The 13,685-nt window shown below is 38.2% G+C and overlaps 1 protein-coding gene across 2 annotated transcripts in view; it reads left to right on the forward strand.

Moving 5' to 3' along the window:
• The first annotated feature begins 130 nt into the window (after positions 1-130).
• TMEM67 (transmembrane protein 67) overlaps positions 131-13,685 on the forward strand; it is a 37,062-nt gene continuing 23,507 nt past the window's right edge. For both annotated transcript variants that reach the window (XM_080646228.1, XM_080646229.1), the window contains exons 1-10: positions 131-399; positions 2,204-2,292; positions 4,289-4,382; positions 5,598-5,697; positions 7,121-7,190; positions 7,303-7,377; positions 9,816-9,878; positions 11,629-11,783; positions 11,900-12,008; positions 13,459-13,545. In XM_080646228.1, coding sequence (XP_080502354.1) covers positions 207-399; positions 2,204-2,292; positions 4,289-4,382; positions 5,598-5,697; positions 7,121-7,190; positions 7,303-7,377; positions 9,816-9,878; positions 11,629-11,783; positions 11,900-12,008; positions 13,459-13,545 — 1,035 coding nt within the window. In that variant the 5' untranslated portion in view covers positions 131-206. The remainder of the gene's footprint in view (positions 400-2,203; positions 2,293-4,288; positions 4,383-5,597; positions 5,698-7,120; positions 7,191-7,302; positions 7,378-9,815; positions 9,879-11,628; positions 11,784-11,899; positions 12,009-13,458; positions 13,546-13,685) is intronic.

Below are 13,685 nucleotides of genomic sequence, written 5' to 3' on the forward strand. Positions count from 1 at the left end.
CCAATCCGTCCTTTTTAGGACCAGCCAGCTTCCCGCGCGGCTTTGGTAACCTAGCAACCAAGCAGCACTAGTAGACACTTCCGGAACCTTAGGCGGGAGTTGTCCAATCGGCTCTGCAGAGTCGCCGCAAAGGCTGACGGGGCGCTGGAGTCTGGGCACCGCCAGCGTCGGCTCCTGGTAACTGGCCGTGGCGGGCTCGGGTGGCGATGGCTCTTGGGTCTAGCTGGGCGGTCGCGGCCGTGACTGTATTCCTCCCGTGGGTCCTCCCTCGCGTCTCACAGGCCCAGACCTTCTCGTTCCCTTTCCGGCAACCGGAGACCTGCGGCCACAACCAGTACTTCGATATCTCCGCGCTCTCCTGTGCGCCGTGCGGAGCCCACCAGAGGCAGGACGCGCGAGGTGAGATGGTGGGCCCTGGCCAAGCCGACACCCCGGCTTGCTGCTGTGCCCAGTCCCCGGCCGCTGAAACACCTTGTCGTCTGCGGGAAGACTGTTTCTGGAAAGTTAACCGCCAACGCCGGGCGGATTTCCTTGGAGGATTGCAGTTTAGGGGACCCCCGAGTCCGCTGCTTGCCGCCGGTGCCCCTCCTCCTCGGCCCAAGGGTCTTTAGGGAGCACCTGGCAAGCTGCCTAGCGAAGGCAGAAAAAATGGAGAAGTCATCTGAGGTACAGAGGAGCAGGTGACAGCACAGGTCGGGGAGGGAATGCAGATTAGCCCTCGGGGCTGTGATAACCGTTTACCTTACTTTTCAAAAGTCAGACACTTAGAGCTGGAAGGGGCCTTACACTCAAGCAGGTCCAGTCTTCTCACTTTACAGATCAGGAAATTGCAGTCCAGGTAAGGTTGTAACGTTCTCTTTGCCACCTCAATTGGGGACTGGAAGAGCAGTTTGCCCTGAGCCTGGACCTATGTATTTCCACTATAGCATGCATCTATAATATTATAGATTTCCTTAGGACTTATTCCTTTCATTATTGAATATTACTAATTGACCTTAAAGTCTCTTTCAATTAAGCCTAATTTTTATCTATTTATTTTTTTTGCTTGAAACATTCATCATTTGGTCCTGGTTCTCTTCACGGAAACTGCTTAGAACAAGACTTTTCCTATGTTCTAAAGTCTAAGATGTTTTTTTGTTGTTGTTGTTTGTTTTTTAATTTATCTTTATGGTTGAAAGCATTATAGATATCTCCCCATTTTATCACCCTCTCCACCCCACACCAGCCCCTCCCTGGCCTTCACCACACTATGTGTCCACGGGCTATGGATATATACATCATAAGTTCCCCGGTTAATCTCTCCCCACCCACCTTCCCTCTGAAATTTCTCAGTCTCTTCCATGCTTCCATGTATCTGGATCTACTTTGGGTGACCAAATCAAGATTGAAAAGTCTTAAGATGTTTTCAGTCTCGATTTGGTCACCCAGGGTATTAAATTTCTGCCATCTTCCAAGTTGACATATCCCCATTTAAGTCGTCATATAGGACAGGTCAGGCCCCTCCGGTGAGGAGATATCAATGAGAAAGAATTTCACAGCCTCTATAGTGTCTGGTGTCAGTTTCGTAAGTATGAACGCGGATATATGCATTCTAGCACAAAGATTCCTATAGGTGCTCTTTCCACTTCAGGCTTCCTTAGAGAAGGAAGTCCTTACTTCCCAGCAAATCGCATAGTGATTATCTCATGATGTTTACTATCTGTGCAAACAGAAGAATATGGTAATTTACTGGGATGAATGTAACTTTTCTAATAAGGTTTTGTTTTGTCAAAGTGAATGTAAATTTATTGAATATGTGTGTATGTTTGGGTAAAATAGAAATGTGAAATTTCCATACCAGTTAATAGTTTAATAGTTCAATAACTTATTATGCTTGCACTAAAAAGGGTAGCGACAACAATACCTACTGTATGTCCCACACATTCTAAGACCTTTACATATGATAACTAATTTAATATTCCTACTAACCCCTATGAGGAAAGGATTGCTTTTTTCCACTTTACCAAAGTGGAAGCCAGAACACAAAAAGTTCAGTACTTGCTCAAGGTTAGAACCCAAGGAGTATGTTTCTGGATTTGAACCTAGGCAGTACTGCTCTAAACTACTATACTACTTTTCTAGATCTTAAGACTTACTAAAAGTTTCCCTGTCTTGGAGTTATGTTTTTATTTACCAAGGTCAAAATTGGCTCTCTTGTTTTTAGGAACTTCCTGTGTGTGTCTACCAGGATTTCAGATGATCTCTAATAATGGAGGAGCAGATATTATTTGTAAAAAGTGCCCAGAAGACAAGGTATGGAGTATTTAAATAATTTTACTGTGAAAATAGTAAATTAAATGCATTTTTTAAACTGCCATTTAATACTGTACACTACTATTTCCCCACAACCTTTAACATTGTAAAGCTAACTTTTTTCTTGTTTTACTAGAGTAAATTTTGAGAGATTGGTAAAATTTTATAGCAAACTTGGAGTAAGTGGGAATCTATTGCTTTGCTTTATAAAATTTGAAATAAAAAACTCCCACAAAGATGGTGTGTTTTTACTTTTCCTCAGAGTAATTCAGTTATAAAGAAAAATAAATGAATGATACATATATACAGCAAATTGGAATATGTGTATCCTTTGGTACAAATTGAGTTCCATGTCTTAGACCTATATTTCAACGTTTTATATAATAATTTATGCTTGCAATGATATTACATTGGTAAGTTCATGAAATGCCAATTTGCATCGTTAAATAGGTTAAATAATATCTGTTGCTATTCTCTTAGTCATTTCATTATATCATTATTAGAGGCCCAGTGCATGAAATTCGTGCACTGGTAGGGTCCCTAGCGGCTGGCTGCTGCCTCCCTCCCTTCCCCCTCCCTTCCCCTGGCCGCCTGCTGCAGGCCGGCCCCGCCCCCTGGTCGAACTCTCTGAAGAACTCAAGGTCAAGGGGACAATTTGCATACTACGCTTTTATTATGTAGGATTTTTGGAAAATTAGGAAGCTAACAGTTACTATATGATGATTTTTTTTTTAAATATATTTTATTGATTGTTTACAGAGAGGAAGGGAGAGGGTTAGAGAGTTAGAAACATCGATGAGAGAGAAACATCGATCAGCTGCTTCCTGCACACCTCCTACTGGGGATGTGCCTGCAACCAAGGTACATGCCCTTGACCGGAATCGAACCTGGAACCCTTCAGTACGCAGGCTGATGCTCTATCCACTGAGCCAAACCGGTCAGGGCTATATGATGATTCTTAACAGAAATATCTTTTCAATCATTTAGGATAATTAAGAGTCTCTGTGTGCCAGTTCTGACTTTTCTAATATATCTTCTCATTATCTGTGTTAAAAAAACCTTGAATTTGGGAATATAATATACAGTTACCAGTTGTTCTATTTTATGGCTAGTGCTTATAGATTTGATGATCATTTCAATACTTACTTTTTACTTTTGGAAATATTGGCCTTATGATAAATAGCCACTATTAGGAAATGATGCCAAAGGAGATTTGTTTTTCAATGACATTACTAAGAAGTCATAATTTTTAAGTAGTCTCATATAAATGTGCTGCCAAATATAGGAGCACTTATTGATATATCCAGTTTTTCAACCCGAATTTAAAATAATTTGTGGCATTGTTTTTTTATTGCCATTGTTCTCTGTTAATTTTGGCTACATTCATGTTCGTAATGTAATTACTGTATTTTTGTCTCATATTTTTCCTCAATCATATAATAAGCCCAATTTTGAATGATGTCGTATTTTACTGATATAAACTATTAATAGATGGAAGGAAATAGCCTCATAATTTAATTTTAACAACTTTGTTTACGTATCACTTATATATCATATATTAGCCTATTTTGAATCATAACTTTATTTTTAACAGCTAATGTATTTGGATTATTAGAGATTAGAATAATTTAAGACAAGTAAAGCTAAACTGAATTGGCTATTTATTAAATTCTGTTGAATGTTGTTTTATCTTTGTAAATGGAAAAACTGAATGACAGTATTAATTATAAAAGCAAGGACTATTTTGAGCTGAAAATCATGAAGAAGGAAAGAACTATTTCCCAGAGTTAATAGTAGCCAATACATGGTTATAAATGTATATCTTAATTTTGGAATATAAACACAAATTGGCTACAAAGGAAATTTTTATGTGGACCATATGTATATTATGTATGTGAATAAAAACTACAAATTATACAGTATTGTGGCTTTTGGACTTACATGATCAAAAGGAGGAAGCAGTTAAGAAGGAGAAAATAATTTTTTTTTAATTTAGAAAGGTGTTACCAAAGATGGCTGGAACTGCATTTCTTGCCCTGGTAGTTTAACTGAAGAAGGAAAATGCTACTGTCCCAGTGGCCATATTTTAGGTAAGAAGTAGATTTCTTATGAAATAGTAACACATCTTCATTTGTGTTTGTTTTTGATAAGGGCATTAATTGAAATAGCATGGTGATTTCTTAATTTCTTTATTACTCTTTTTTCAAAATTTAATGATGTTTGAAAAAGCAGCAGGCATTAGGAAGAAGATAAAAAGCCCTACCTGATTTTTAATAATTCTTAATAATGTAAGATTAGATGGATACTTCCTTAATATAATATGATAAAATATAAGTTTCAACTCAAAAGCCAACATGATGCTTAATAAGGAAAAATAATAAGCATTCCTCTTAATGTCAGGATCCAGCAAATGGAAAAGGAAAAAAAAAAAAGCTGGGGTAGCAATACTCATCTCTGACAAACTAGACTTCAAAATGAAGGCCATCACAAGAGACAACAAATGTCACTACATAATACCAAAGTGATCAATGATACAAGAGGATAGAACGCTGGTAAATATATATGCACCCAATATAGGAGCACCTAAATATATAAAAAAACTTCTAGAGGACTTTAAGGGAGAGATCGACAACAATACAGTCATACTAGGGGACTTTAACACCCACTAATTTCACTGGATCGATGTTCCAGACAAAAAAATTAACAAGGAAACAGTGACGCTAAAGGACACTCTAGATCAGATGGACTTAATTGACATTTGTAGAACATTTCACCCCAACGCTGAAGAATATACATTCTTCTCAAGTGCACATGGGTATTTCATAAAGATAGACCACGTTAGGTTGTTTTCTAACAAATACTGCTTCGATGAAGACCCTCATATGCATGTATATGTGTTTCAGTAGGTTAGGTCTCTAAAAATGAAATTGTAGCGTGTAGGGTATGTGAATGTAAAATTTTAATAGATACTATCACGAGCCCTCCAAGTGGCAGAAACTTAGCAGCAGTCTGTAAAAATGTTTGTTTCCCCATTCTCAAGTGTAGCAGGAACATACAGGTAAGAGGTAAGGAAAATTTTCAAGAAAAAAATATTAATTTATCATGAGGATTTGGAGAATTAGTTTTTGTATTTTTTTTATGTGAATGGGGAGGATTTCACTTTTCTATATAATTGAGGTGCTTAACATGCCTTTAATGCAGTTAATGTTTTGAGAATTATTAGAATTGCCAGTGAGATTTAGTAAGTGTGTACAAGCTTAGATATTGACTATGAGTCACATCTGAATTTTGTTTTTCTATTTTAGTGGAAAGAGATGTAAATGGAGCGTTGTTGTCTCAAGCAACTTGTAGGCTCTGCGATGGAAATGAAAACTCTTTTACAGTAGCAAATGCTTTAGGAAACAGGTAAGCAGTGTGCTGCGTGCTGACTTCATTAACATCATGTTATATTTATGCAGACTCTGTACCTTTGTAAAGTACTCTCCCATGTCATTTGCTCCTCACAATAACCCTGGGAAGGATAGAAATCGACATTAACAACTAAAGAAGCTGAGACCTAGAGAATGAGACAGAATAGGGTCCATAGACCCTGGATAGCTCAATAGGTCAGTCTCCTTGCTTTAGAGTGGTACATCCCCCCCACTTCATAGGCTGTTTTCACAGCTTAGAAATAAATGTTAAACTCTTAGCATGGTGCTCCAGAGTAAGTGCCCATTAGCTACTTTTGTTTGTTATTATGTAATTTGCATATATATCTGTAATACAATATATAATAGTAACTTCTGTTTACATCATACTTACTATATACCAGGTACTGTGCTTTATATATTAAGTTACGTAAGAAAACACATTAATAAATGTAATGATAAATATAATAATTTAGTTACACTCTTGTAGCCCTCTTCTCTATCACTTCCTGTTCCCCCTTTGTGCATGCATATGTACACACCAAACACGCATGCATACACACCACTCCCTCTCTCTAATTCAGACACATTATTCCTATTTCAGCTTGTTCAGTTTTAGAGGTTACTTCCCTTTAAGTATAGTTTTCAGTTCACTTGTCAAGTTCAAGTAGAAAATACTTGAGGAGCTTCTTCTGGGGATACTTAGTGTTGAATCATCTTTTCTTCCAGGCTGCCCTGCATTGTAGACCCAAATACAGACTACTGGGCGGGTCCTCAGATCTTCCCCTCCAATACCTCTCTAAGCCACCCCGAGCCCCTCCTCCTACCTGCTCTATCTTGCAAGTAATAAATATCCATCTAAAACCATCAGTGTCCCCAACTAGTTTAATGCCTCTGTCCCTTTATATTGTTCATTAATGAAAAATATATTTTCCTAAAATAAAGATGAATAGACTTTAAAATTGTTGGTTGTGAGTTTGATAAGCAGTAGATACATGTTTCTTTCAGCATGTTACTTTTTTGCTTTGTGGCAGATAAAATAGGGAAAGTATATTTGATATAAGTACTTATAAAAAATGGATTTGGTTTCATTTATATGAGTTTGTTGGGCTCATTTGTTAATTGAATGATTTACCCATCTTTGCTATTCAGTATTATTTATTCCTTACATCCCATATAGTTTCAAAAGAATACACTCCTATTACTGGTTAATTTTATTTATTTATAACTGGCCTTGTAATACTAAGAGTGGCATAAAACGATTCAAGTCAGTGTAATATTTTTAATTTGTTTTCTTATCACAAGTAATTGCTTAGCTGAATGAATCTAATCTAGTGTTTAGAAGGCAAGTTCTTGATTAAATTCAGAATGTTTAGTATAATTCATTGACATTTTAAATACTATTTTTGTTATATTGACAGGTGTGTCCGATGTGAGCCAACATTCATTAATACCAGCAGGTCCTGTGCGTGTTTAGAACCTAACACTGTAGTAAGGCTAATCAAATTGATAAAGTTTATATTTTAAAATTAAATTGCTTATACTGTTCAATTGTTCCAAAAATTGTTCCATTTATTTATTCATTTGTTCATTCATTTTTTAGAAAGGGGGCTTATGTTTCAGCAGCACAGGGAATTTTCCTCTACCTATGATTTCACCTGCACGTTATGGAGAGCTTGTGAGTATATTTAAATTTTTTGTTTCATTGTTAAGAATATTTCTGCATTTCTTTAGTAATTAATTTGGGATTAAAATAAGGAGCATATATGTGTAAATCACTTTTTTTTTTTTAATATCTCTTATTGATTTTAGAGAGGAAGGGAGAGGGTGAGAGAGATAGAAACATCAGTGATGAGAGAGAATCATTGATTAGCTGCCTCTTGCACATCCCCCACTGGGGATTGAGCCTGCAACCCGAGCATGTGTCCTGGACTGGAATTGAACCTGGGACCCTTCAGTCTGCAGGCTGACTCTCTATCCACTGAGCTAAACCAGCTAGGGCTGTAAATCACTTTAAAACAGAAATTATCAGTCTAAGAAACAGACTAACAACTCAGCATTATACTTTATAAGTTCAGTTCCTGTCTTCTCTACTTTGGCTCATTCCTTTTTCAGTGAATCTCAGAATATTTAGGCTGAAAGGTCCATTGTAGGTCATGTAAAGAATGCAGTATAATTTAGTTAGGAGCACCAGAGACTAAATTTCAACTCTGGATTTACCAGTCTTCTGCTTTAAATCTTTGGATTTAGTTAACATTTCTAAACTTCAGTTTCATTGTCTGGAAGTTGGGCATAATAGTAACACCTACCTCACAGTGCCTGTACATGGTAGTCACTGGAGAAATGAGGATTTTTCATATCCAGCCAGATTCTTTATTTATAGATGACAGCATGGTGGCATAGAGTTAGAGCTTTTGTAACCGATCCCAGTGATGCCAGCATCTGGGATGCAAAATGGGAAGTTTGAATAAATTGGAACTGAAGAGGTCACAAATCCAAGAGAATAGGAGTTAGATGACTGACTGGGAGTTAGTTATAAGCATGGAGTATAGTGGGCCGCGTCAGGCCAGCCAAGGCGGGTGCCAGCAGAGGCCCCGATCGCCGCCACCCCCCTCCCGGTCACCCCACAGATTGGCCCTGATTCCACAGATCAGCCCTGATTGCCGGCCAGGCCTAGGGACCCTATCCATGCATGAATTTCGTGCATCAGGCCTCCAGTATTAAAATAAAGGAGTTTAGGAGAAACCAAGATGGCGGCAAAAGATATACACCTGTATGTGCTGCCTCTCACAACCACACCAAAACTACAACTAAAAGACAAAACAGCTATCATCCAGAACCACGGGAAAGCTGGCTGAGTAGAAGTTCTACAACTGGAAGGAAAGAAAAAAGCACATTGAGACTGGGTAGGAGGTGCGGAAGCGCGGAGGTACGGAGGCGCGTGAAACGGGCTGGCAACTGAGTACACTGTTTTTTTCAATCGGAAGGGAGATACAAGCTCCCGACTGCTCTGAACTCCAGTTTCCGGCGAGACTCCGGGGACCCAGACTCCTACGGGGAGAAACTGGACTGTCTGTTATTGGGTCGGAAAGCGAGGGTGGCTTTTTCGCAGAGGTGCTTGCAGGGATCATTGTTACTTCGTGAGGGCGCGGGACACAGGGACTCGGAGACTTGGAGATGGCTGACTGGCAGCCATCGCTGTTTTCTCCGCCCTGGTGATTTCCTGAGACCCCGCCCCACCCAATTTACAACCCCACCCAAGCTGTGCACAGTGGCTTTTGCATATGAATGGCCTGTCCTTTCGCAGCCTAACCTAACAAACTACAGCTGGGTCAGAGAGTTCCAAAACGTCCAAACCCCAAACAAAGAGGAGAAATCTGCAGATCTCGCTGTAGCTCCTGCTGGGTGGCCTCAGGCAGTGGCTGACTTTGCACCTCCTTGGAGATCCAGGAGCCAGTGTACCTAGTGGTCAGTGTGAGATGATACCAGATTTCAACTCCTCACATCCTTAAGTGACACACTCAAGAGGCAGACTCAGTGAGCACCAAAGCTCCACTGAAGCAAGTCCTGCCCCATAAGGGTGTCTCCAGCACAGCAGTTCTTCCATTATAGACACAGCGGGTCCTCACAGCCAGTTGGCCTGGAGGTCATTTCCTCCCAGTGATACCAACAGCAATCAAGGCTTAACTAAAATAAAGGAGTTTAATTCCAAATGGATACTTCGGAGTTCTTTTTAATCTCTCACTTTGAAGGTAGTGAAACCTTATTTTTTTTTAAATATATTTTTATTGATATTTAAAGAGAGAGAGAGAGAAATACTCCCTTCAGAAACATCGATCGTCTGCCTCTGGCATGCCCCCTGCTGGGGATGGAGTTGGCAACCTAGGCACATTCCTTGACCAGTGCATAGGACAACGCTCTAACCAGCTGAGCCACACCGACCAGGACTAGAATTAATTCTTATGTTCCCATTAGAATCTATGTTTTTAATCACACTGAGAAAGTCATGTTAGTCTTTTTGCATTCAACAATATGCATATTAACATCTTCCTAACATTGTAGTATTAAGGAATTTTTATTTGAACTTAAAACTAAAATTTATCTTTTTGTTTGCAGGGCATGTCCATCCCTTCAGAATGGTTTGCAAGGTATTTGCATTCATCAGCAGCTGCTTGTAGGGTAAGTTTGAATTTTTTAAAAATAATTGTATATAATTTTGAAGAATTGTACTTTTTTTCCCCCTCAGATCACAAAAGTTTTCTAAGTAGATATATCTCTTTGACTATTAGAAGAATAAACCCTTTCTAGTGGATTGAATGAGAATATATAAAGAAAATGTTATTAATTTTATATTTTATTATATAAGATTGAATGAATATCTCTGATTGAATGTCTCTAAGCTTATTCAGCTGAAACTGATTCATACAGTCATTTAGTAAATGTTTATTGATGACCTACTGTGTTCCCAGCCTTGTTCTTAAATCAGCTTATGTATTTCAGAAAAAGACATTTAAAAATGTCAGGTGATGCTAAGTGCTATGAAGACAAATCAGGATAAAGCACACTGAGAATGGAAGAAGGTGCTATTTTATATAGGGTGGTCAGGACAGGCATCTTTGAAAAGGTGATATTTGAGTGGAGATCTGAAGGAAGTGAGTGTGAACCACGTAAAGGGAAGAATGTTCTAAGCAAAGATCATGCAGGTACCGAGGTCCCAAAGCAGGAGTTATCTGGCTTGTTCATGCTTAAGAAACAGGAAAGAGTCTGGAGTAGCAAGAGCAGAGAGAGCAGGGGAAGTGGAGAAGCAAGTTCAGGGATGAAAGGAGTGGCTGTGGCGAGGATCTAGGGTTTACTGTAAGGGAGATAAGGATTTCCTACAAAGGAAGACATGATTGAACATCAGGTTTTAAAAGGACCACTATAGCATAGAGAGCAGATTTTGTTGGGGCAAGGACAGAAGCTGGGAGACCAGTTAGGGAGAGTATTAGGGTAATCGAGTAAGGGACAAGGATGGTACTGTGGAAATGAGATAGACTTTTGGATATACTTCTGCTTATATTTTGGAGATTGAGCCAGCATGACTTACTAATTAATTGGATATGGGAAGGGAGAAAAGAAGATCACTCTAGTGTTTTGACTTGAATAACTGTAAAAATGGAGTTTCCTTTTTCTGATGGGGAAAACTGAGAAGTTTGAGGGGCTAAATAAATTGTCTTATTTTATTATTTATAAAACAAATTACTTAACTAAATGGATATATATATACACACACACACACATACGTACACACACACACACACACACACACACACACTAGAGGCCCGGTGCACGAAATCGTGCACAGGTAGGGTCCCTAGGCCTGGCTGGCAATCAGGGCCAATTGGGGCTTTCTGGCTGCCGGCCAGGGCCTCCCTTCTCTGGCTGCCGGCTGCTGGCTGGGCCTCCATTCTGTGCCGCCCCCTGGTGGTCAGTGCACGTTATAGTGAGCAATTGAACTCCCGGTCTCCCAGTTGAACTCCCAAGGGGACACTTTGCATATTAGCCTCTTATATATATAAATAAGATCTAATATGCAAACAAATTATTCTTTCAAATATAATTATTCTACTTAACAGTTCTTTTAAATGTCATGCTATAAGTTTTTAGTTCATTCAATTGCTTGTTTTTAATTTCAGCCTAACTTTACAATCAAAATGTCCATCCCTTCAGAATGGTTTGCAAGGTATTTGCATTAAAGTATACATTATTCTTCTGCCATATAGAAAATTCTTTTGTACTTAAACAGAGAAACGGTATCAAAAAATAAAGGAATACCCAAAAGAATAATTTGTAGAATAGGTAAAATTAAAACCAAGCATAATCTATTATATCAACTTTTCTTATGATATTAAATTCCGTGTTACATTTCTTTGTCATTTTTCTCTTGTAGGTATATGCCAATCTAACATCTTGCCAAGCTCTTGGAAATATGTGTGTGATGAACATGAATTCTTATAACTCTGCCACTTTTGATGCATGTCGACTATTTCAGTTTGTCTTTGAAAATACTGCTGGACTGCGCACTGTTCATTCTGTTTCATTTTGGTGAGGATAGTCTGATAGATGAACTGTCATTTTGACCAAATTCAGTGCAGTTACTTTCACAAATATTAATATAAATTTTGCTTCCCCATTATTAAAACAATTATAATTGTTTATAGGAGACAGAATCTGCCATGGCTGTTCTATGGAGATCAGCTTGGATTAGCACCTCAAGTCCTCAGTACTACACCTCTTCCTTCAAATTTCAGTTTTAAAGGGCAAAACCAGGTATAAGCATAACTACATTTTTATATTCAATTTGAAAAGGTAATAAGAATGGTACTAGTCATAAGTATTGCTTCTTTAGGTTGTTTTTAAATTTTAATTACTAAACTAAATCTAAGTATCAGCTATTCATAGTAACTAAACAAAATAGAGTTTAGCTGTCTTATTTGAGTACATATATATATATATGTCTGGATTATGTGATTATGGCAGCAAGTACTACTTGTGGGGTTGGGAAAGGTAGTTCTCATCACCAAATGCAAAATAATCTCTGTCCCTTTATATCTCTATATATTTAAGAAGTACTTACAAGCACATTTCAGGGCTCTATGCCATTTCCCCAGCACTTCACGTGTCCCAGTTCTCACCTCCAGCTTTTTGACTTTGTGGAATGAAGTAATAGATCATTCCCTCCCCTATCCCTACCCCCTATTTAACAGGTTTGAAAGGAGGTTATCTGTCACTAGCACTGCCCCTCAATTCTGAAACAATAGTTTTCATGCCAAAAAAACAACACAAAATCTGGTCCATTTATTTTTATTTTTATTTTTTTTAAATATATCTTATTGATTTTTTACAGAGAGGAAGGGAGAGGGATAAAGAGTTAGAAACATCAATGAGAGAGAAACATCAATCAGCTGCCTCCTACACACTCCCTACTGGGTATGTGCCCGCAACCAAGGTACATGCCCTTGACCGGAATCGAACCTGGGACCCTTGAGTCCGCAGGCCGACGCTCTATCCACTGAGCCAAACCGGTTTGGGCTGGTCCATTTATTTTAAGTGTGTTCAGTCATAGAGACACTTGGATTAATTTTGCTTCAAAATTCAGATAACTGAATTTAATATTTGATCTCTGGAAAAAGATGAGTCATCAATAACAATTTCTTTATAGAATACTAGTGGCCTAGTGCACGAATTTGTGCACATTGAAAGGAAATTAATTAGAAGAAATAACAACATGAGATAACAAAAACATGATATAAAAACAACAAAAACATGACATAAAAACAACATTGATAAAAACAATGACTGATAAAGTGATTAAACTTATTCTAATATCTCCCTGTATACCACATTAAGAGGAAAAACACTTTTAGAGTGCTTGACTAATTTCCCTTGTGATGAAGTATTTACAACTTTAACTTAACGCCACACGCTCTTCAAACTCGAGAGAAAGCTACATATAACTGACCATGTCCAAAAATGGGTTCAGGTAGGAATATTCCTCCTCTGCCTAGACTGGTGCAAGAGCTTTATATGTATCACACATGTGCGAGTCAACGTTTATTTTTAAATTGCCAGTGTGTGTCATATGTACTGGCTGGCCAGTTGGTCAGATAGTCGGATGGCCAGTCACTTAGCCTTTTATATATATATATATATATATATAGAAGATTATATTGCTTTTAGAGTATGTGACTTTATTTTATTCTTACTTTTCTTTAATCAGAATACACAAATGAAGTTTGTTGCTGCTTCCTATGATGTAAGAGGAAATTTTCTCAAGTGGCAAACTTTAGAAGGTGGTATTTTACAGGTCAGCATGATTCTAGCTAAAGAATTACTTATGTGCCTTATTTTTGCCTGAGGAAAAGATTAGTTTATTGCTTGAATAATGGAGCATCAGTTGCATGCTACCGTTGATTTTCTTTGTGTGCTTTAAATTGGAATTTCTTA

Source organism: Plecotus auritus (assembly GCF_963455305.1).
Source record: "Plecotus auritus genome assembly, chromosome: 11".
Lineage (NCBI taxonomy): Eukaryota > Metazoa > Chordata > Mammalia > Chiroptera > Vespertilionidae > Plecotus > Plecotus auritus.